We start from the raw sequence: 21,513 nt of genomic DNA on the forward strand, positions 1-21,513 counted from the left end.
CTTGGACTTGGCGTCAGCTCTCCAGTTACGGAGCCACAAGAGACGTCTGGAAGATACTGTCGAAGCTAAGGCCCTGGAAGCGAACTTAGCTGCGTCCAAAGACGCGTCGGCCGAATATTCAGCAGCTGCGACCAGTTTGGCCAGGTCCTGCTGTAATCTTGCATCCTCCGGGGGAAGTCTGTCCTTCAATTGACGCAACCACACCAGCGATGCCCGATTGAAAAAAGATGAGGAGGTTGCAGCACGAATGGCCCAAGCCGCCGCTTGGTGTGTTTTACGAAATCCCATTTCGGCTCATTTGTCCTCAAACTTGAGGCCATCCCCAGCCTCACCTACCAGGATTGAAGACGATGTGAGACTCGCCACTGGATCATCAATCGTAGGTAACTGCAGGAGGGCATCCAACGCAGGAGCCGAGGCATAGAGCTTTCGATCAAATGAATTCGGGCCCGACAACGAGGCGGGGTGGTCCCAAGGCTTTTGAACAACCTGGCAGAAAAGATCCGGACAGGGAACAAAGTCCTCATCAGGTTGAGGTAGATTGAACAAGTTACTATTAGGGCCAGATGGAGTAGATGAAGAGGAACCCTGAAGAGGCGTGGAATCCATATTAGTGGCAGCTTTTGCCTTGTGTAGGAGAGAACGAAACAAAGACGGCTTAAATAGACCCAGAAAGGCCGGCTTGTCCTGAATCTCTTCTTCATCCTCTGACATCTCAAAGTCATCTAGGAAATCGTCCTCCCGGGCTGATTCAGGCACAAGGCTACAGGCAACAGATTGCTGTTGATGTTGCGCACCAGGGGGATGCATGGAAAAGGCAGAAGTAGTAGGGCACGTAGGAGCTGGGAAGGCACCAGTGGCTTGTTGCAACCCCATTTGATACATATGGGACATGGCCTGAGTGAAAAAGGCCTGAAAATCCACAGGCTGAGGGAACCCTGGGCCCGCTTCAGGACGGAGGCCGGCTGCAGTGGGTGTAAAGGTAGCTTCAGGGCCTGACCTGGAAGCGTAAGAAAAATGGCTTGCAAAACTAGATGAGCGGGACCTGACACTAGCCCTTGACTGATTAGTCGCAGAAATTGGAACCTCGTGAGAGGTCGATGGACCATCCTCCCTCAGACTACTGGCCAACAATTCTACATCATGAGAGGCCGAGGGCTCACAGGTCACCTCATGGCTCAAGCCTCCAGGAATTGGTCCTTGACCAGGGTCCTGGGCCCGTTGCCTAGCCTTAGCAAACTGCTTTTCTAATGCCTTATGCCTCCTTTGGGCATCTTTATCTGCAGTGGCAGATTTGGAGGACTTCACCTGCCTGGAAGCCTTAGACTTCTTTCCCCTGAGCTGTCTAGGGGAAGGTACTGGGGAGGGAGAGGGACTCCTGTCCATATCAGAAGAAAGAGCACCTTCCTCTCTGTCCTCCATGATCAATCACCCCAATGAATTAGTATTTATAGATTAATTAATTGTAAATAGAACTTATCAATTCTATATATATATGTTCTTTTTTATTTTTTTTTATTTTTTTTTTATTATTTTTGTAATAAATGCAATAAGTATCTACAAACAAAACCAGTCCATTAATATAACAAGGCAATGGCCCCTTTTTTTTTTTTTTTTTAAATATGAATGTAAATCAATTTAAGGAATATATACTTCCCTGGGTCTCTTTCAGGCACCCTTCTGCAGGCAGTTGTGAATTGCAGGTACGAGCAGGACAGCGTCCCCACCTGCCGGCAATCTAGCGACCCTGGAAACCAAAGCCCAGGTCGCTATGGCCGTGGAGAATCCAAAGCAATGCCGATGGTCAGGGCCCAAAATGGCGGCCCGCGAGGCGAATCTCCAGGAGTCCTAAGCCAGGCGAAACAAAGTGCCTGCGGCCGGACTGAAGCTGCAGTAAAAGGAAGCAGTCACGATCTTTAAAACAGCTGATGAGTATGCCAGCCGGCAGGGACTCAAGCCGATCGATCCAAAGGCCACTAAGGCAAATCGGAGCCTCGCAAAGTGACTGGCAGCAAAATGGCGGCAATAGCGGCAAATGGCGGGAAGCCTAGAATAGATTTAAACCGCCAGCCAAGCCAAGCCGCTAGCGGCGGCCGGAGCCCCGAACCACCGATACGCGCTTAAAACGTCTCCAAGTGAAGGCAGACGAAGCGCAGCACCTTTAAGCTGTAAATAAACAATATTGAGCTAATTCAGCCAAGAAAAGACAAAAAATAAGAACGAAATGAAAACTAGAGAACAGACACTCAATGCTATTGCAATGGCTGAGTGAAAAAGTCTGAGGAGGAAGCAGGAAGTCAGGTGGATGCAGCTCCAGAGGGATTTGATTGACACTCAGCTGTGCAAATAGGAGTGATCGTATCCCATTCTGAGGAGTGTCCGAGCAGCGTGTAGGAAAAGAGACAGAGAGAGAGAAAGAGAGATAGAGGGAAGGAAAGAGAGAGGGGGAAAGAGAGGGGGAAGAGAGAAAGGGAAAGAGAAATATTACAATTGTTTTTCTTTTTTATTGTTGCTAAACATAATATTTCAAAAGCAGGAAAAAAATGAAGAGGCATTAAAGTGCATTTATCATGTTTTTCTCAGAACAATTAGCTAAACTATGCCTTATCATTATTTTAGGTTAGGTAGTAAAACCTCATTATTCAGGCTAAATTGCCGTGTTGGCACTTTGTGATATATAAGTGGGATTTGGGTTGCAGTTTGGGCACTCAGTCCCTAAAAGGTTCGCCATCACTGATCTATACCTTGAATTGGGCCTAAAAGCAAACCAGCACTCAATTCAGCTCACAGAGCAGAAGTGTTATATCTACAACCCTAAACACTTCAGGCCACTGCATTCTGCACCAGCTGCAATTCCCAGATACTTTTCTACTGAGAAATTTTTAATTCAAAGAAAGTAAAATACAAAACACCAAAATATTTTTTTAAATGACAAAAGAATGAAAAACAACAAAGACTTTTTCTTAAAAAGAAAAAGTGTCTTAAAAAGAGGGGGGAAAAAGATTAACCCATATACACATAATATCTTCCTAGTTGAAAGCTGATTAAATTAATACAACAGTGTTAATTTCTCACTCCTTATGAAACAGACCAAAAGAATCTTTAGCTGCTACACTACTAAAACTGTTTACAAATTGTTAGCCTGTCATGTACATACTATATTAATAACAAAATAGTTAACAGGAAAAACAACAATAATATATATTATATAAAAGTATAAAAATAATAAGAATTATTAACAGTAATAAAAGGCAAGTTTAAAATTCCAAAACCCTCTGTTAACAAACTGCTATTGTAATCAACTCATAGAAAATTTACCAAAGCTTCAATCCCAAATCATCCCAAATATTTAGTCCCAGATCAAATATCCACATTTGTTTCTTAATACCATCGCTTATCAACTATTGATTGATGGAATACAATAAGTCCAATCTCCAAAGCCAATCTATCTTCCCCCCAAAAATGAGATAAGATCATTCCCCAATTAAATATAAGTCCATTTCCCACTCTCCTTCAAGCCCCTTAAAAAAGATACATTTGCCACTTCTTCACCCAAAGAGTTTTCTGCTATTATATAAAAGCACAGGGTTGAGCTTCAGGAAGGTATATGAAGTCAACTCTTTTATTTTTGATTCTATATTTCTTCCTGGCCAATTTACTGCTGAGACAACACATTCCTTCTGAATGTTTTCCACAGTCTGTTTTGTTTCTGAGTCTATATTTCTTTCCAACGAGTCTACTGCTTTGAAAACAAGTTCTTTTTGTGGGTTTAAAGTATTCAGGGTAAGTTTCTTCAGAGTGTTTTTCATGGTCTTTGTGAGTTCATCAAACCTTTTAGAAAAAAATTCAGCTAAAGATTGCATGTTGCTAAACAATCTCTGTCCCCCCCCCCACTCCCAAATGTCAGCCTCTTCCTCATCTCTGTATTCCAATATGCTGTTGCTCAATGCAGTAGATCAGTAAAGCGGGGAATAAGTAAAAAAAAAACCAACCCCAAAGAAGATATTTTCTGATTATTTTGATCCAAAAACTTTTTGCAGGTTAATAAAATAGATCTCATGCAGTGAATATTTAATGATATGTTGTTCAAATATGAACACTTTTGCCATCCAGAGGCACATGCCGTGTTTCCATACAGAAAAGCAGAAGTTGACAAGATCAGTCAAATAACTCAAAGAAAGAAAGCAAACAAACAAACAAACAAAAAACAGATTGAAATAAGTCAGCATTCATCCAGTCAATGAAAAATAAAGAACAAAAGCAAAAGTTCAAAAAGGGAAGTTAAAAGTCCCAGGCATACTTACGAAAACATTATGTTGGTAGAAAGAGATGTAAAAAAACATTACTGACTTTCCAGTAGGAGCTGCAATTTTCAAGATTCCCACATCCTGGGTGGGTCCACAGCCATCCAAAAGTCATCCTGAGTCATTCGTAAGTACCACATTCAAATCCAAGGGGCAAGTCTGCCAAAGTACTAGTTCTGGCAGCAAACACAGCAGATTGTAAGTCAGAGAAAGAAAGTCTCTTACTCTTTAGCAACCATCTAGGGGAGGAATCAGTTTCCAGATACTTTTCAAGGGTAGCCCCATGTAAAGAACATTGAAGTAAACCATAAGGCAGATGACCTGGGCATGAGTAACTGAAAAGTCTTCCTAATCCAGAAAAGGAGGCAACTGGTGCACAACATGGAATTGAGCCCTCTTAGCCATGACTGCCACCTGCTCCTTGTATAGGAGTCACAAGTTCAGGAGGACCTCCAGATTTCATACTGGGTCTATCTGGGGCAGTGCAACCCCATCCAAGATCAAAGATGGAAGAACCCAAGATACAGAAGACCCCACCTCCACCTGCCACCATTCTGAGTTACTAGGGTTTAGTTGAAGCCTGTTGTTCCCCATCCAGAACCCCACAGCCTGCAAGCACTGCAAAAGAATATCTACTACATTGCTTAATTCACCTGGGATAGAGATGTACAACTGGGTATCATCCACATAATGATGATACTACATCCGATGGTGACAGATGATCTCACCCAGTGGCTTCATATAGATGTTAAAGAAGAATAGAGAGAGTACTGAGCCCTGCAGTACTCCACAAAACCGGGGCAGCTCCCGATCAACTCTGATTGGGACACACTTCAGATCTTAAAGGGAGAGTTAAATTCATCAAATATTGATGTACTGTTTGATGCAATTGTATCAAAAGAAAGTAATATCCTAAATAACATGCATGCATAAGGGTTTCTTAATAGACTTAAGGGTTAAAAGTGAATTAAAGAGCTGAATATCCCAAGATTACCTCACCAGTTAACTGAGAGCTGGTTCAAACAGGGGCAACTACAAAGGTAAATGCAGGAATTAATAAGATGACTTGAAACAAAGGATAGCAAGTCCTGTGAAATAAGTAGCTGTCAGAATTCCAAACAGTGAAAAAGAGTCATTCTATGACAGGTGACATTTCAGTGAGGAGTCTCTGAAGAAAGACCTCTTGGCACAGTTATGAGAAAGGAAGGGCTTGTTCATAAAACTGCACAAATGCCCAGCTCTTTGGGATGAAAAGAATACAATGATGGCTTGATAAGAGAAAGAACTGAGTTATAAAAGGGATAGCTTTGTCAAAGGTGGAAAGGGATGCATTAGGTACAGGGGTACAGCAGAAAAATTGCTTCCTTTTCTCCTTTACCCTGCAGAACCATATGGCTGGCAGCAGTGTTTTTTTTCCCCGCTCTTCTCCTCTCCCCCCCCCCATTCCTTTGGCCATAGTCATCAAAGGTCTATTGGCAATCAAACCACTAAAGTTTTTCTAAGTTTTGCTTTGCACATGTTTGTGAAAACTAAATTGAAGAATAATTAGTTGAAAGCACCATTTTGCATTCTCTCTCTACTGGTAGTTTAGAGAATTCATATACAAAGCACTATGGCTTCCTCAGATTAGAAGGAATGTAAAAACAAACAAGGAGTTCAATGTGTAGGCTGCAGCGTACATTAGTAACAAGAGCTTATTTCCAACTAAACATGCTTAACTTTATAGTCTTAAAGTGCATAAATTGTTTATGAAATCTTTAGCATTACTGCCAAATGAGAACATATCAGAGAAATTAAATACATTTACTTTAATGAGCATCCGTATCACCTGCTTTGAAAATCTTGTTTTAAACAGTATAAAGCAGTATAGAGAGACTGTTTATCCATCCTAGAGCATTGTGTTTTCTGAATTCATTCAATGAAGATAAAAGATAATCTGCATTTTAAAACAAAAACCATTAGAACTGTTTTTCCTGAATACAGGAGAAGTCAACATTCATGAAAAATAAATCAAGACAAGTTAATTGATAAACAGGAGATTATGAAATGTATAGAGATCATTCATTTGAATGTTTTTTTTCCAAAAAGCCACTCACAATGTATGGATTTTCTGCTTCTATAATATAGCTTTCTGTTAGTCATAGTACAGAGTTCATGAGCTAAAAAGGCAGGTCTAGAAAGTCTATGGCATCAAAAGGTCTCTCTTTTAATCATCTTAACTGGAAGAAGAAAAAATAAAAAACAGGAAGAGAATATGCTTGAAAATAATCAAATGCCAGAGGCCGTGTATGTGAAAAATACAACATATAGTACTGGTACATGACACTAGGTATCCAAAACAAACCGAAAAAACCAGACAATCCAATTTTAAAATGTCTTCTACAATCTTACTGGGACAAGTAAACTGGGAACAAATGATAAAGCATTAGATTTCTCAGTGTTTCTATTGCTGTCCTAAAGCAGCTATGTCTCCAAATGTGACCAAAGCAATGGCACTGATAAGCAACAACCTTTTCCCATTATGCCATTTTCCAGATTGAAATCAGTCATCCAAGTAAAAGCTACCCTCAGTGCCTCCTACCTTTTTCAGAACAAATAGGTGCATGCGATACATGTGATTCAACTGAACAAAAGACACTCAAAAAAGCAATTAAAATCCATTCCTAGGTGGTGCTCCAGTGAAATCTAGAAAGTCTGGACACACTAAACCATTATGTTTTCTGAGTCTGGATGCATTGTAACTTTTTTGTCTTGGCTCTTAGCTCCATTGCTTTTTCAAATTCCATGAAAACTAATAGGTCTGCAGCAACAGTGAAAGTTTATACCTTTATTTCCCATGCACTAGTTCAGCAAACTCAGGACACACTGCCCTGGAACTAGGAACTTGCTGTTTAATAGCCTGATCCAACATCAGTCATAACACCATCACGTAAATGTCAATGAAATCTAGAAAAGGTATTCAGAAGTCTAGGATTTCTAGAGCTTTCAGAACAACAGGTGAATGTTTGAACAGGTTAGCAAGCAGCATCTTGTTTAATGACAGGTATTATATTTTTAAAATATGTCATCCGTCTCCAATTGTGAATCTCTTGGCCACGAACCTTACTCCATTACTTCCCTCAAACAGTAATTATTAGGGACAGAAAAGACACAAGTGAGGCAGATAAATTTAAAGCTGACACTGCGGTCAGAGTTCAGTAGGCAGAGAGACATAATTCCAATAGAAAATTTCCCCGTAAGAGGCGATGACTTTTTTCCATACTTTTCACCCCAAAGACAAAAAGAAAAGGAACCGGCATGAGGAGCGCCACAGAGAATCGCTCCCTTTCACAATGCAGCAATATGTACGGAGAAACGCGAGCGGACCTCGCGGCATTAAAGACGCAAGGGGGCTCGGCCCTAGAACCACAAGGCGGCCGGGGGACGGGGAGGGGAAATGGCGCGCCTTTGCTAACCGAGGCTGGCAGCCCACCGGCGAGGCAACTTACTCACCGCAGTCGACGCACAGGATCCGGCCCACGTCCTTCTTGAGGTTCCTGCCGCTGGTGTCCAGCGGGGCGAAGGAAGTCTTGAAGACCAGCGGCTGCTCGGTGGGCTCCAGGAAGAAGATGTAGCGGTGGTTACGCTTGACTTTGAAGCAGGGCGCCGGCATGGAGCCCACGCGGATGAGCTGCTCCCTCTGGAGCCCACCGCTGTTGAGGGGCCACAAGTCTAGGACCTTCACAAGAATGCCGGACGTCGGCGTTTCGTCCCTGCTCCAGTTGCCCGTTGCCGGTGTCGGAGAATCCGCTGCCGCTGGCAGCGCTTGCACTTTGCCCTCCAGCACCACGGCCGCCGAGTACGCCTGGTCCTGCACCGAGCGCAGACTAGGCGAGTAACAGGCGAGCGACACGCCAATCAGCAACAGAGAAAAGCCGGGCGCCGCCAGAGCGCTCCTCATGCCGAGACAGCCGCAGCCCAAGAGCCTCTCGCCCCTGGCCCTCGTCCTCCTCGTGCTGCCCAAGCCGCCGGCCCAGGATGGGGAATGCCGCAGGCCGGCTGCCCCGCTCCTCCACTTCCTGCTGTTGCCGCCGCCGCCGGCGGAGCTCTTCTAGTGGTCTCTGCTCCCGCCGCTGCTGCACCGAGCCTCCCGGTCCTCGCCTTCCGTCAGGAACGGCACTGAACAGCAGCACCAGTCCTGCCGCATCCAGCCGGGCCATTTGCAGGACGCCGACGCGGCTCCAGCTGCAAAACCGGAAGCGGCGTAAGCTCGGGCCCAGCCGCGGAGCTACGCAGGGGCTGCGGAACCCTTCCCTCCTCCCTCCCGAGGAAGACTCCGGTTCCGAACACCTAAGAGAAGGGCGGCCGGAGGGGGGCGGCTTATCTCTGGCCCACTCAGGGGAGGAGGAGGGCGGGAGGCTCCTTCATCCGCGCCCCGCGCCCTACCTCCTGCATCAGGTCAAGGAGACCGGCAGCTGACCCTCATCCTGCCTTTAGCAGCACCGCCGCCAGCAGCGCGCATCTCAGCTCGCCGAGCGTGCCTCCCTCCCTGCTGGAGAGGGCGCGGCCGAAGATGGTGCGAGTCTCCCGTGCGATTCCGCCCCGGTTTCACCTACCTCTAGTCCATGCTGTGGAGGACACCCTCGATTCGCCGGCTTGAAGGCGACAGCCACCTGCTTCACGGAGGACGCGAGCCGCAAGCGCTGCAGCAAGGTGGGCGAGGCGGGCGAGCTCCAAGTCTCGGGGGGTCCCATTCAATTCGTAAGAAGGAACAGCGCGAGAATTCGACTGCCGGGCCTGCATCGGGGGACAGCCGAGTGTGGGCAAGGGTGCGGAAAGAAGACAGATCGCGCGCGCCTTACCCAAACACACGCACACTACACCGGCGAGCCGAACTGCATTCCGGGGACGCCCCTCCCGGAAGACTTGGCTGCCCATCTGTTTGCAAACGCCGTAGTCCCTAGGAATTGGAAGGGAGCTTCCCTGGTCCCCAAACTGAGGGCCTTGTCGTAGCAAACGGCGGCGCCTCTCGCCGAGCTGCGCCCTGAACTGGCTGGGCGATTTGTTTTCTCGGCCAAGTTCACCGAGAGGGGAGGGCTTTGGGAAGGAGGGATCCCCCTCATTTGCATTAGTTGCTGCCCAGCAGAATTCCCAGCGGACGGGCGTCCACCCCTCACCGATTGACCACCGCGGAGAGAATTAAAAGGCTACTCTGGAGCGGAATCAGCCCAAGGGAACCGAATTACGGAGGAACCCTATATATATTATTTCGCTAGCGAGCCCGGCCCAGAAATTTAATAAATATTCTTGCCAGAGATCCTGGTTTCTAAAAAATCTTTAGTATTTGTGTCAGTCAGCTTTGCAAGTAAACTACGGAGGTCATGCAGAGGTTTACAATGGTCTGCTATAGTTGGATTAATCTAGATCTATTCTTGCTGAATGAAAACTCATTTAGTTTTTGTAGTTGAAAGAAGAGGAAAGAAAAATAGGGTTTTTTCAGTATTATATACACTTGTTAAAGATTACAAAGTTTCCCTTTGTATTTATCCTGAAAAATCTTAAATATCACAAGCCAGCCAATAAAAACATTTTCTGTTCTTTTCATCTAAAAATACATTAATATATCATTTGACTGTAAACATTTTAGTATAAAATTTCTTCAATTGTTTGCACTTTACAAACTTGTTTAAGGTAGTGCATAAGTTAGAAATCTAGTTCTTTGACCAAGAAAGAAAAAAGTTGTTTGCATTCATGGACATATTCAGAAGTTTAGGTTCATTCCATAGCGAATAAGCCTCTGAAGGTAAAATCTTGCCTGTATACAGTGTTGTCCACCACAGACATGCTAATATAAAGAAATGGAGGAACTTTTGGTATTCTTTCAGAAAATTTATTTCTGGAAAACTGATTGACCAATCCCAGAATGGCTATTTCAGCAGTAGGGTGATCTGGAAGAAAAAACAAAATAGTGTTCTAGGATTTTCCCAGAAGATTCCATTCTTATAACAGTATATTTATGCATTCCTATGCTTGGGTTAAACCTTTCCCCCACTTTCTTAGTAACCCAACAAAATTTGGTGATATTTTTGATATCTGTATTAAAATAAATTAGGGAAGAAACAAAAGCAGTACTTTTTTACTACATTGAAGGAGATAGTGATCCTTTGAAAAAGCAATATGCAGAACAGTGAAAGAGACTTGATTGCAGAGAAGACTTTTAATTAACCCAACATCTGCTGGATGACAACCTTACAAAATGGAATTGGTTTTTCTGATAACTTTATCCTTCAGAGGTTGGAGGAAGGCATGAAAAGATCAGCTATTTTTCACTTTAAACCCACCTGTAGGAAAACTTAGGGTCTTTCTCCTTTGCTGAGTTAAAGTGCTGACCACTCATTCTTGAGTCGGCAGAAAATTATACTGAGATTTGCCAATCCCTATTCTGAGCCTCTTGCTCATTTTACAAGTTGCAGCAGTGGTGAAAAATCTTAATATAAAAACCTGTCAGCAAGTACATTTTGGAGCAGCCAGAGCTTCTTTTGGGGGGAGGGGGCAGTGGCATGTAAAGCATATCAGAAATGTCTTAAGCATAGGGCATATGTCCCTCTTGCAGTAGCTTTCCATTCCCTTAAGACTCACTGCTGAGCAAAGGCTCTCCTGGCCACAGCCTTTATCTGCTGCTCAAGCAGGAGCCAAGGGTCCAAGACCTGCACCCCCAGAGCAAATATAACATAGTATTAACATAATTATAACTACTATGGATCCATGTTTAAATTTTAAAAGTTTGGAAAAGATGAAAATGATGCTTTTTTTCTTGACTGCTCGCTCTACTTTCCTTCTCCTATAAAATATTTATGACTTTTCTATTCATTTATTTAATTGGAAAGAATTCATATTTTCTGTAAGATAGAGCGTAATATGATTAAGAACTAGATTATTGAAGGAAAATCTAGGAGATCTATGTATCTTGATGGTTACAACTTTCAAACTGTAAGTTCATTTTTTTCTTAAGTGTGTAGTGTGTAGTGTTTTACTTGCAGTATTTGAAGAATAATGCATACATTCAAAGAACCTCTTGAAAGAACCTCTGTTGTGGTACAAAATTCTCAAATATAATAGGGTATTGAAATTCTTTAAAAAGTATGGGAAAGAAGACCTGGGATGTAAACTTGATGAGTCAGTTTGGAAGTTTTTAATTCCCATTAAATTTATCTTGGTTAGTCATCTAAAATTGATTGTACAATAATTTACAGATGGCAGTATTGTCCTTTAAAATAATGCATTTATCAAAACCTGTTTTTGGAGAGGTTGTAATCAACCTAAGACATGCTATTATTTCTGATGGTAGTGTGTATTTCATTTTTGTTGAATGTTTATACAAATTACCCCAAAATTCTTGATAATTTCAGTTTTTTCCTCAAACACTGCTAAGAAATTCATTCAGTTCCCAAATCCCATCAGTTAGTAGGTACACACAGTCTACTGCCACACGCTCAGGATAATCTTCTTTTTCTTATTGATGTCACTTTTTCTGCTATTTTAGTTTGATTACTCTGTTTTTTTCACATCAAAGCCTCATGCAATGCTAAATCCAATTTTAGAATGTGTCATGTCCACAATAGTACAATCATTACCTCCTAAAAGAGACTATTCAACAATTAAAGAAAAAAAATCACTACTTCCAATATCCATTGTACTCATCCACAATTTTTTTTAAAAAAAACTTGCTTTTCTTATATAATTAAAATTAATTTACTTAATAAAAAGCTTTCATGAAGTCCTTTGGAGAACTCAGATGCATGCTTGCTATTTTGTGATATTTTTATTTGTCTTTAGAAATAAGCTGTTGAACAAACTTTAGAACTTTTCTTAGGGATGAATCTGGTCATGTTTGTTTTCTGAGTACAAAGTAACATTTGTGTATTTGCATTTATTTATCAAGCAATATTTGTATATTCAGATATTCAGATATATGAAAAACACATTTTCCACCTGTTATAAAATTAGTATTTGTTAATGTTAAATTATCACTTCCAACTACCACTAGATGGTAGTGTATACAGTTTGTTTTATTTATAAATATATTTCCAATTTTCATAAAAAAGATCAAATTATAGAGTCATAGGGTGGGAAAGGACCTTGGAGGGTGTATTCTGTTCTGTCTCACGCACAATGGATTGGTTACTTTTTAAATATTTTCCCTACCAATGCTTATTTTAGAATCTACACATCTTCAGCATCTACCTATCTTTTACATTTGAAATGGGGGCAGGATGAAATGACTTTTAATGACAACCCAGTATAGAAAATCTATTGGCTGAGAAGCTGAAGATGAGAAAGTTATATAAACCTTCTTATAATTGTGGAATAGCAACTATATTTATTATCATAATAGATATCCTGGTGGAACAAATAACAGCAAGCAGGTTGAGGCAGCACAGAAGTATGAACAATTACTATAATACAATTGCGCAGAATTCTTTATTTCTTCTGAACACAACCACATGTTCAACAATATTGTAACTTTCTGTCAGCCCCAATTTGTCATAAAATTTATCTAATGTGCAAAATTTGTATAATTGTACAATGGGCTTCTTTTAGCAGAAGATTCACTTGCCTACATTAGATTCTTTACTGCATACAAGAAAGAAGCCATAATCAAACAGATGAGATGCTACCTGCAGTCAAAACATTCATATAGGTCTCTGTTCCAAGTTTAAACTTTATGCTTTTTCCTCTTGCCTGTTAACCAATGCTTGTTGGTAAGTTAACCAACACATAGCAATTCATTTCATGGCCATGGGAGAAAGTATAGTTCTAGTCATTCCATGGAATCTATTTCTTGGTCTGCTCTACCTCAAAGAGCTAACAGGACATCTGGCATTTAGGAAAAGTACAAGGCCAGGGTTAAGTTCACAAAGTAACCTAAAGACCACCCACATTATCTATTTCAACCAGAAAAGATATGAGGCATAAAACAATTGACTGTCTTCTTCTCAACTGGCAGGATATGCTTTATCCTGTTCATGACATCTATCAGGCATATTTAAAACCTAGTATGCTATTCATTAATGCCATTAGATGTGGGTAAGGGGATATCACTTATTTCGTGATTGTTCTAATCAGCATTTTGAGATTTTTCATGGGATTAGTTCACATTTGGTTGTTTTATAGGCCTGGCCTTACTAGGATCACACAGAGTTTATTATTTGTCCAATGAAAGTATCTCACCTATATCCTCTGGATTAAACTATGTATCATGATTTGGTTTTTGTAGATTAGTTCCTGGACTTACATCAATATATCCAAGAAGTTAACAAGGTTTTTTTTTCCCTTTAACTCAAAAATGGATATTTGGCAGTTTTTTTACTTTTTCATTTACAGTCAGTGTTGGAATGCCTAAGAATGATAGATTTCAAGTAAGAATATTTGTGCATGAAACAGATAGTGTTCCTCTCAATGACAGGCTCTTGGGCTCCCTATGTAAACAGATCTACATCATATAGAGCTTTAAAGATGATCACTAGCTTCTTAAATTGACTCCTGAAATTTACTGCCAACCAGTGCATGGCTAAAAATTTCACTGCATTCTCCATCAGTTCCAAACTGTCTTCAAAGACAGCCTCATGTAGACCAGGGTAAAGAAGTCAAGATATGTGGTGATAAGAGCATGTGTTACTGTCACCAAAGCTTCCTGGTTCAGGTAGGACGATAATTGGTGCAGTGGCTTTAAGAAGACAAAAACTCTCCTGGTCATATTTTCTTTCTGCTGTTCCAGCTGAAGCTATAAATCCAGGACAGCTCCAAGTCACAGATATTCTGTAGGTGATGTACAATAATTATGTAAAATACAAACATATGTTTCTGGGTTGTCTAGATGTTTATAGATAAATAGTACCTCCAACTTGCTAGGATCTCAACCAGTTTCTCTAAGCTTCCAGGTATAGAAGCTCAAGATTCCATAGCATTTCCACCTCAGATTGGGATGGTGAAACAAAGTTTAGTGTTATATAACTTTTGTGTTTCTCTACTTAAAAAATTATTTTTATTATTAAAAAAAAAGAAAGAAAATGTCCATCTACTTGCTTCAGGTAAAGCACACCTGCTTCTATGTCCTTTTTTTAAAAATGAAAGAGAAAAATAAAAATGACTCTGGGCTGTCCTCTAATGTCTACTTGATCCCATTTCTACTGCTAAGTAGCAAATAGCTGAGCCCATAGAATGGAAAACTAGTAGTCCTAAATTTCCTCTCCCAATAGATCGCTGGGTCCTTGCATTGGCTCATCTCCTTCTTTGAAGTAGCTGCTTAGCACTACCAGGGAATGCCTTATCTGATACTCACCCCTGAGGCTTGATACAGCTCTCACATCATGTGCACCCTCTGCTGCCTAGTTGTGGCTATAAAAGGGTGGATAATTTTTATAATGTGTAGAACTAGAGAAATTAGCCATTTTCTCTTAAACTCGGAAGGCAGATTACATCTGAATTTGTTTCTATCCATTTAGACCATCAGAGCTTCCAGATATTGCAGTAGGACTTTCATAACATCTCCATTTAGTCCTATTGTTGCAGTGTACAGTCCAGTATCATCAAGATACTTTTTATTACAAATATCAAATCTATTATGCTCCCTGAAGGAGCAATGATAAATTTCTTAGAAAGATCATGCTTGTCTCCCAACAAATGTTTGGAAAAATAATTTCAAACCATGCCTTTTTCAAGCTCTGCAATTTCTTTGAGCAGTATTTTGCATATCTTCTTGAATGGGTGACAGTAGACACTAACAACAGCATTGATTTTATTCACTCCATCATTATGTTTCTATAACATTTAATCAGTCAAAAAATACAGTATCACTAAATTCATTCATTTGGATTTCAGAACAGTTTTAGATACATTTTAGATATGTTTAGGTATGTTTTATCATGCCTCATTCCTTATTGGTTCTGATCCTTTTATTGCTATCTTCTAATTATGTGATTTATATTTATTATTTCAATGGTTTGTATTTTCCAGTGTTTTGCAATTGTCATCTTTACTATAGTTAATAAATATTCTACTATTTGTATGTATTCTGCTATAACCAGTAAGTTTGTCATCAAAAACTCTTCTTCATGATCTTATAAAATATTGATCTTGTTGAAATAAAATGAAGCATTTTTTTCTCCATGAATTAATTAATGAAGATAAAGGATATCATCAGTTTAGAGACTTTGACTCCCTGCTTCATGTAACTTGCAGATGAATTAGACAAATGCAATTTCAGCACATGATATCTTACTAAACAAAAATATACTTTTACAGTATATTTTTAATTTTGCTCTTAATTTTAATAATGTTAATTTTTAATTCTGATTTTTAGTTTTATATTGTTTTATTTATGCATTATTTGTTGGATTACTGTACACTGCCCAAAGTCACCTTTGGTGAAATGGGCAGCCATATAAATCAGTCAAACAATAATGAAACACTAAAATATTTAAAGATTGATTGGTGTATATTGATCTCATTTAAAATCAAAGGAATCTCTTCAATACTATATAAAACCATTACCAAATATATAAAAGGCTATCTTGAAAGTGTTTAAAAATATGTGGAGAGGACTTGAGATTAGAAATTGATCAATCAGTGTGGAATTATTCTGGAGGAGTACACTAAGGAAACCAATTAAGAATTGGTTATTTATGGAGAGAGATGACGCTTTGAAATTTGTACTCTGACAGTATCAGGACCCTGGAGAGCTCACATAACATTTTTTTTTTTTTAATTTGATTTATATGCCACCCTTCTCCGGAGACTCAGGGCGGCTTACAATGCGTTAAGCAATAGCCTTCATTCTTTTGTATATTTTATACAAAGTCAGCTTATTGCCCCCACAAACTGGGTCCTCATTTCACCTACCTTAGAAAGGATGGAAGGCTGAATCAACCTTGAGCCTTGGAGAGATTCGAACCAGCAGAAATTGCAGGCAGCTGTGTTAATAACAGGGTGCACTAAACCCCTGTACTATCAAGGCAATTCTATCGGCTTGAGACCTACAGCACATTTTGTTTGTGGCAAAAATGAAAAATGAAAAGATTGAACAGGACTCTAAAAGTGAATGAACCCCCCCCCCAAAAATCCACAGCTGTCTCTGAATTTGGGGTTTTAAGAAGTGAAACAAGATTTAAGCCACTCATTTTGTCCTTTAACCATCCTCCAAACTCCCAACAAATTAAAAAAGCAACCTTAGGGCTGAGGTGGAGATCTGCTTTATACACATACTTTACAGGCTGTGCTAAAGTTTTGGAAGACGAATTTTATCCCAGTGCTTTAGGGACAGGACACATAATCTAGTATCTGACATACAAATCTATTTAGATACTGTAGGTTAAAACTGACCACAAAAATAATTCATAGAAGATAGTGTGCAGTTTTAAAAGTGCAATGTATTATTCAAGGTCTCTGTAGATTGTGTTTGGGGGTTGCAATCAAATATACTAATTTTTAATACTAATATAATACTAATATTAATATTATTAAGAGCCTTGGTAGTACAGTGGTCTAAGGCACCCTGTTATTAAGCTGGTTATTAAGACCAGCTGCCTGTAATTACTGCAGGTTCGAATCTCACCAAGGCTCAAGGTTGACTCAGCCTTCCATCCTTTCTAAGGTAGGTAAATTGAGGACCCAGTTGTGGGGGCAATAAGCTGACTTTGTATAAATATACAAAAGGATGAAGGCTATTGCTGAGCACATTGTAAGCCGCCCTGAGTCTCCGGAGAAGGGCGGCATATAAATCAAATTTTAAAAAAAATTATTAACAAATATAGCAATAGCAATAGCACTTAGACTTATATATCGCTTTATAGTGCTTTACAGTCCTCTCTAAGTGGTTTACAGAGTCAGTATATTGCCCCCAACAATTTGGGTCCTCATTTTACCAACCTCGGAAGGATGGAAGGCTGAGTCAACCTTGAGCTGGCCAGGATCAAATTCCTGGCAGTCGGCAGAATTAGCCTGCAATACTGCATTCTAACCACTGCGCCACCAAGGCTCATATATTAATATTTATGCTTGCAGTCTAAACTTAATTTTGATTTTGGCTGAAGATTTTGAGAAAGTTGAGAAACACACAGCTGCCTTTGGTAGTTACTTCCTGTGTAGTTTTACTGATCTCATTTTCAAAGACTAAAAGAAAAAGATGCATTATAAAAATTCAGGAAATTAAACTTAACTAATACAAATTATAATTCATATATACATTTGATAATTTATATAAGTTAAATTTAATTTCCTGAATTCTTAAAATGCACCTTTTTCTTCAACAATCTGTCCTTGGTGGATACTGGAGCAGAGGCAAGGTATTGCCAGTGTGATGTTTATTTATTTTTCAGAAACTCCTAGATCCTTTTCAATAATTGATTTGATGTGGATTTCTAAGAATCTTGCAAATAGGATATCCTGAACTTTTAGTTAATACATTTCCTGACCATATCCTTATCAATTTGATATTTAAGAGAAAATCTTCGACTTTTAGATGGAGATTAAATGAAATGTTATTACAGAAACACTTGGTGATGGATAAGTGCAGGAAGAAGCTAACTGCATTCTTTGGTGACAACATAAAGGGACAGGCTTCAACCATTTGGGACAACAATAAAGCTTTTATGAGAGGGGTTTTCTTTATCCAACATGATTGAGAGTTAATAAAGACGTTTCAAGAAAAAGTGCAGCCAGTTTGGATAAAATTAAAAAGAATGAAGTTTTACAAAAGACAGCAACAAATGTAACTACTATTATGTCAGATTAAACTTCTACAATAACAACTCTCTATGCTAACTGTAAGGGAAATAGAGACAAAATTGAAATATGTGAAAGAGAAAATGATAGAAGCAGATATTAGTGAACAATATGAGCATACAGAAATCCCTTTTTATTATTTCAATTTGCATAAAGTGTAATATATTTACTGAGGAAAAATTGAGGAAAACCTTAAAAAACAAAATTTATCAAAACTTTTACAATCCCAGAGGCAAATTATGGGGATAACAGATAATAGAATGGCAGTTTGAAGGGACCTTGGAGGTCTTCTGGCCCAACTCCCTGCTCAAGCAGGAGACCCTATAACCGTGATGGTGAACCTATGACATGTGTGCCACAGGTGGTACGCCTAGCCATATTGGTGGCCACGCAAGCTCAATGTCAACTTGCAAAGCTTTCAAGTTGCCATGAGCAGGAGGGAGGGAGAACTGATAGAGCTGATTGGTTTCCCTAACTGAAGTGCATTCCATACATTCTTCCTGACCGCAATCAGAAGGAGGGTGTTGGATTTCACAGCCAGCCAAAATGGTTAATTGGAGAATGTGATTTATGACATGGCCAGAGAGGAGGGGAGAGACAGGTCATAGGGGAACGTAAATCTACGTGGGATTAGTTCTAACTGCATCCGAATATTGCCGAAATGGTGCTCCTAATAAATGACTGTATTTCTTTTGAAGTTCGGCTCATGGCTCATGAATTAATTAGGGCATCTTTCGGAAACTTCACACTCAGCTCCTTTTCAGGCCTTTTTTTTTTTAATTTGATTTATATGCCGCCCTTCTCCGAAGACTCAGGGCGGCTTACAATGTGCTCAGCAATAGCCTTCATCCTTTTGTATATTTATACAAAGTCAGCTTATTGCCCCCACAACTGGGTCCTCATTTCACCTACCTTAGAAAGGATGGAAGGCTGAGTCAACCTTGAGCCTTGGCGAGATTCGAACCCTGCAGTAATTGCAGGCAGCTGGTCTTAATAAGCTTAATAACAGGGTGCTTTAAACCCCTGTACCACCAAGGCTCTTCTGGGCCCATAAGAAGTAGGGAAAAAGACTATTTCCTGCCTCCGGAGGACCTGGGGGGGAGGCCCATTTTTCTCTCTCCAGAGCCTCCAGAGCCTTTCTAGGAGTCTGGGGAGGGCGAAAATGGCCTTCCCCACCACTACCCTGGAGGCCCTCCAGTGTTAGTAATCTTGTATTCCTCAAATTAATCCACTCTTTCACCCATGCTTGGTAGTATAGCTCCCAATCCAGAAGACTGAAACCTACTCTTAACATCATGTAGCATTTTTAATTTTATTCTTCACTTTTTTACCTTGCCATAAAATTTTAATATTATCTTATTTAGTTCTTCAAAATATTTTTCCCCAGCTTTATTGGGATTGTCTGAAACGGGTACAATAATCTCAGCAAGATATTCATCTTAATTGTAGCTATTCTACCCAATAGGGACAATTGTAAGGTTTTCCAGTTTTCCAAGTCCATTTTAATTTGTGCTTTCAGTTTATCGTAGTTATCTTCTTTGAGAGATACACATCTTGCTGTTAATTGGACTCCTAAATATTTAACTTTCTTTACAATCTGCATGTTCATCATTCTTGTAAATTCTCTCTCCTGTTTATCTGTAAAGATTTTAACCAATATTTTCATTTTCTCTTTGTTTATTTTCAGTCCTGCAATTGCACCATATTCTTCTATCTTTGCACTTAATTTAAGTCCTGTTTCCTGTGGATCTTCTAGAATAAGCCCCAAGTCATCAGCGAATGCCTGTAATTTATACTCCTCCTTCTTTATTCTCATGCCTTTTATTTCACTATCTTGTCTAACGTTTCTAGCTAATACCTCTAAGGTTAATATAAATAACCTTGCCTTGTACCTTTCGTTATATTAAAGTTCTCAGTCATATCACCATTTATAATCACCTTTGATGTTTGTTTATGGTATAGTGTCTTAATCATACTAATAAATGTTTCTCCAAAGTCCATATGTTTTAATTGTAAGAACATAAACTGCCAACTCAAATTGTCAAAAGATTTCTGTGCATCAAGAAAAATCAATGCCATCTGCTTTCCGGAGTACATCTCATAGTATTCCAATGTATTCAGGATCATCCACATATTATTTTTAATTTGCCTTTTGGGTAAAAATCCATTCTGATCTACATTATAAAGTCACAAGAATCTTTTCAGTCTTCTTGCAATCATTGAGGCATAAATTTTATAGTCTACATTTAACAATGATATCGGACTATAGTTTTTTATTTGTAATATATCAGAGTCTTCTTTAGGTATCAGTGTTATAATTGCCTCTGTCCATGTTTTGGGAATCTTTGTTCAAACAATGCTTGTTGTAGACTTCAAGTATAAATAGACCTAAGGTATCTTGTAAGTACTTATAAAATTCTGCTGGTAAGCCATCTGGTCCTGGTGTTTTGTCATTTTTTTGCCTTTTAATTGCTTCCATTAATTCCATCATTGTTATTCTTTCCTTCAACACTGTCTTCACTTCTTCTGACACTTTTGGTAAGTTGGCTTCTTCCATATATTGTTTAATTTTATCTTCTACTATATTTTCTTTATTGTATAGTTTTTCATAAAATTCTTTTTTTCTTATCTTCATTTTTGTGTCAAATTGTACCTGTCTCATCTCACAGTTTATGTATCAATTTCTTTTCTTTCTCTTTTTTAAGTCTGAATGCCAACCATCTCCCCGGCTTGTTTGCATTCTTGAAAAAGTTCTGTTTGTCTGCTTTAATTTTTTGTGGCAGTTCCTCTTTCTCTAAAATATTTAATTCAGGTTTTACTAATTCCATTTGGTTTTTACCATTTAGTTTTTGTGGATTTCTCTGCAATTCTAATTCAAGTTTTTTATAGTCTTCTTCTAATCCCTTTCATCTTTTCTTCTTCTCCTTATTTTTCCTTCCTATATAGGAGATCGCTAATCTCCTAAAATATGCTTTTGCCATATCCCATACATTTTGCAGGGATGTTTCTCCATTTTTATTCTTTTTAAAAAAGAAATCCATTTTCTTCTCCATTTTTTGTATAAACTCTTTATCTTTCAGTGCTGACTTCTTTAATGTCCATCTTGGTTTTCTTATTTGTCCTTTCCATTTAGCTTTTATTGAATTATGGTCTACCCAAATACTTGACTCCACTTCTACAGTGTTCGAGAAGTTTGATTGAACTTGTGAGGTTTTCTTTTACAGCACGTTTCCCTGGACACAACAGTAAGGAAAGCAACAGAGCTTGAAAGGTAAGACCTGCATCCTGCTTCTCACCTGCCCCACCTGCCACCCCCAAATTGCATCCCTAAAGGAGGCAGGTGGCTAACCAAGTGGCAGAAGCCCTGCCATGCCCAGCAAGGAGGGGAGAAAAGATGGCAAGGGGAGCCACGTCTCGCTCCACATGTCTTGCTTCTCCCCACCCCACC

General features: G+C 39.7%; 1 protein-coding gene across 1 annotated transcript in view; it reads right to left on the reverse strand.

Annotated features, from left to right (window-relative positions):
• NRG2 (neuregulin 2) overlaps window positions 1-8,244 on the reverse strand; it is a 348,595-nt gene extending 340,351 nt beyond the window's left edge. Inside the window, exon 1 of the mRNA XM_070939151.1 lies at window positions 7,797-8,244. Within this exon, the coding sequence (XP_070795252.1) occupies window positions 7,797-8,244 (448 nt within the window). The remainder of the gene's footprint in view (window positions 1-7,796) is intronic.
• Window positions 8,245-21,513: the final 13,269 nt, after the last annotated feature.

The sequence above is a fragment of the Pituophis catenifer genome, unplaced genomic scaffold (assembly GCF_029215685.1).
Source record: "Pituophis catenifer annectens isolate HBS135680 unplaced genomic scaffold, rPitCat1.0.hap2 SCAF_3, whole genome shotgun sequence".
NCBI classification, from domain to species: domain Eukaryota; kingdom Metazoa; phylum Chordata; class Lepidosauria; order Squamata; family Colubridae; genus Pituophis; species Pituophis catenifer.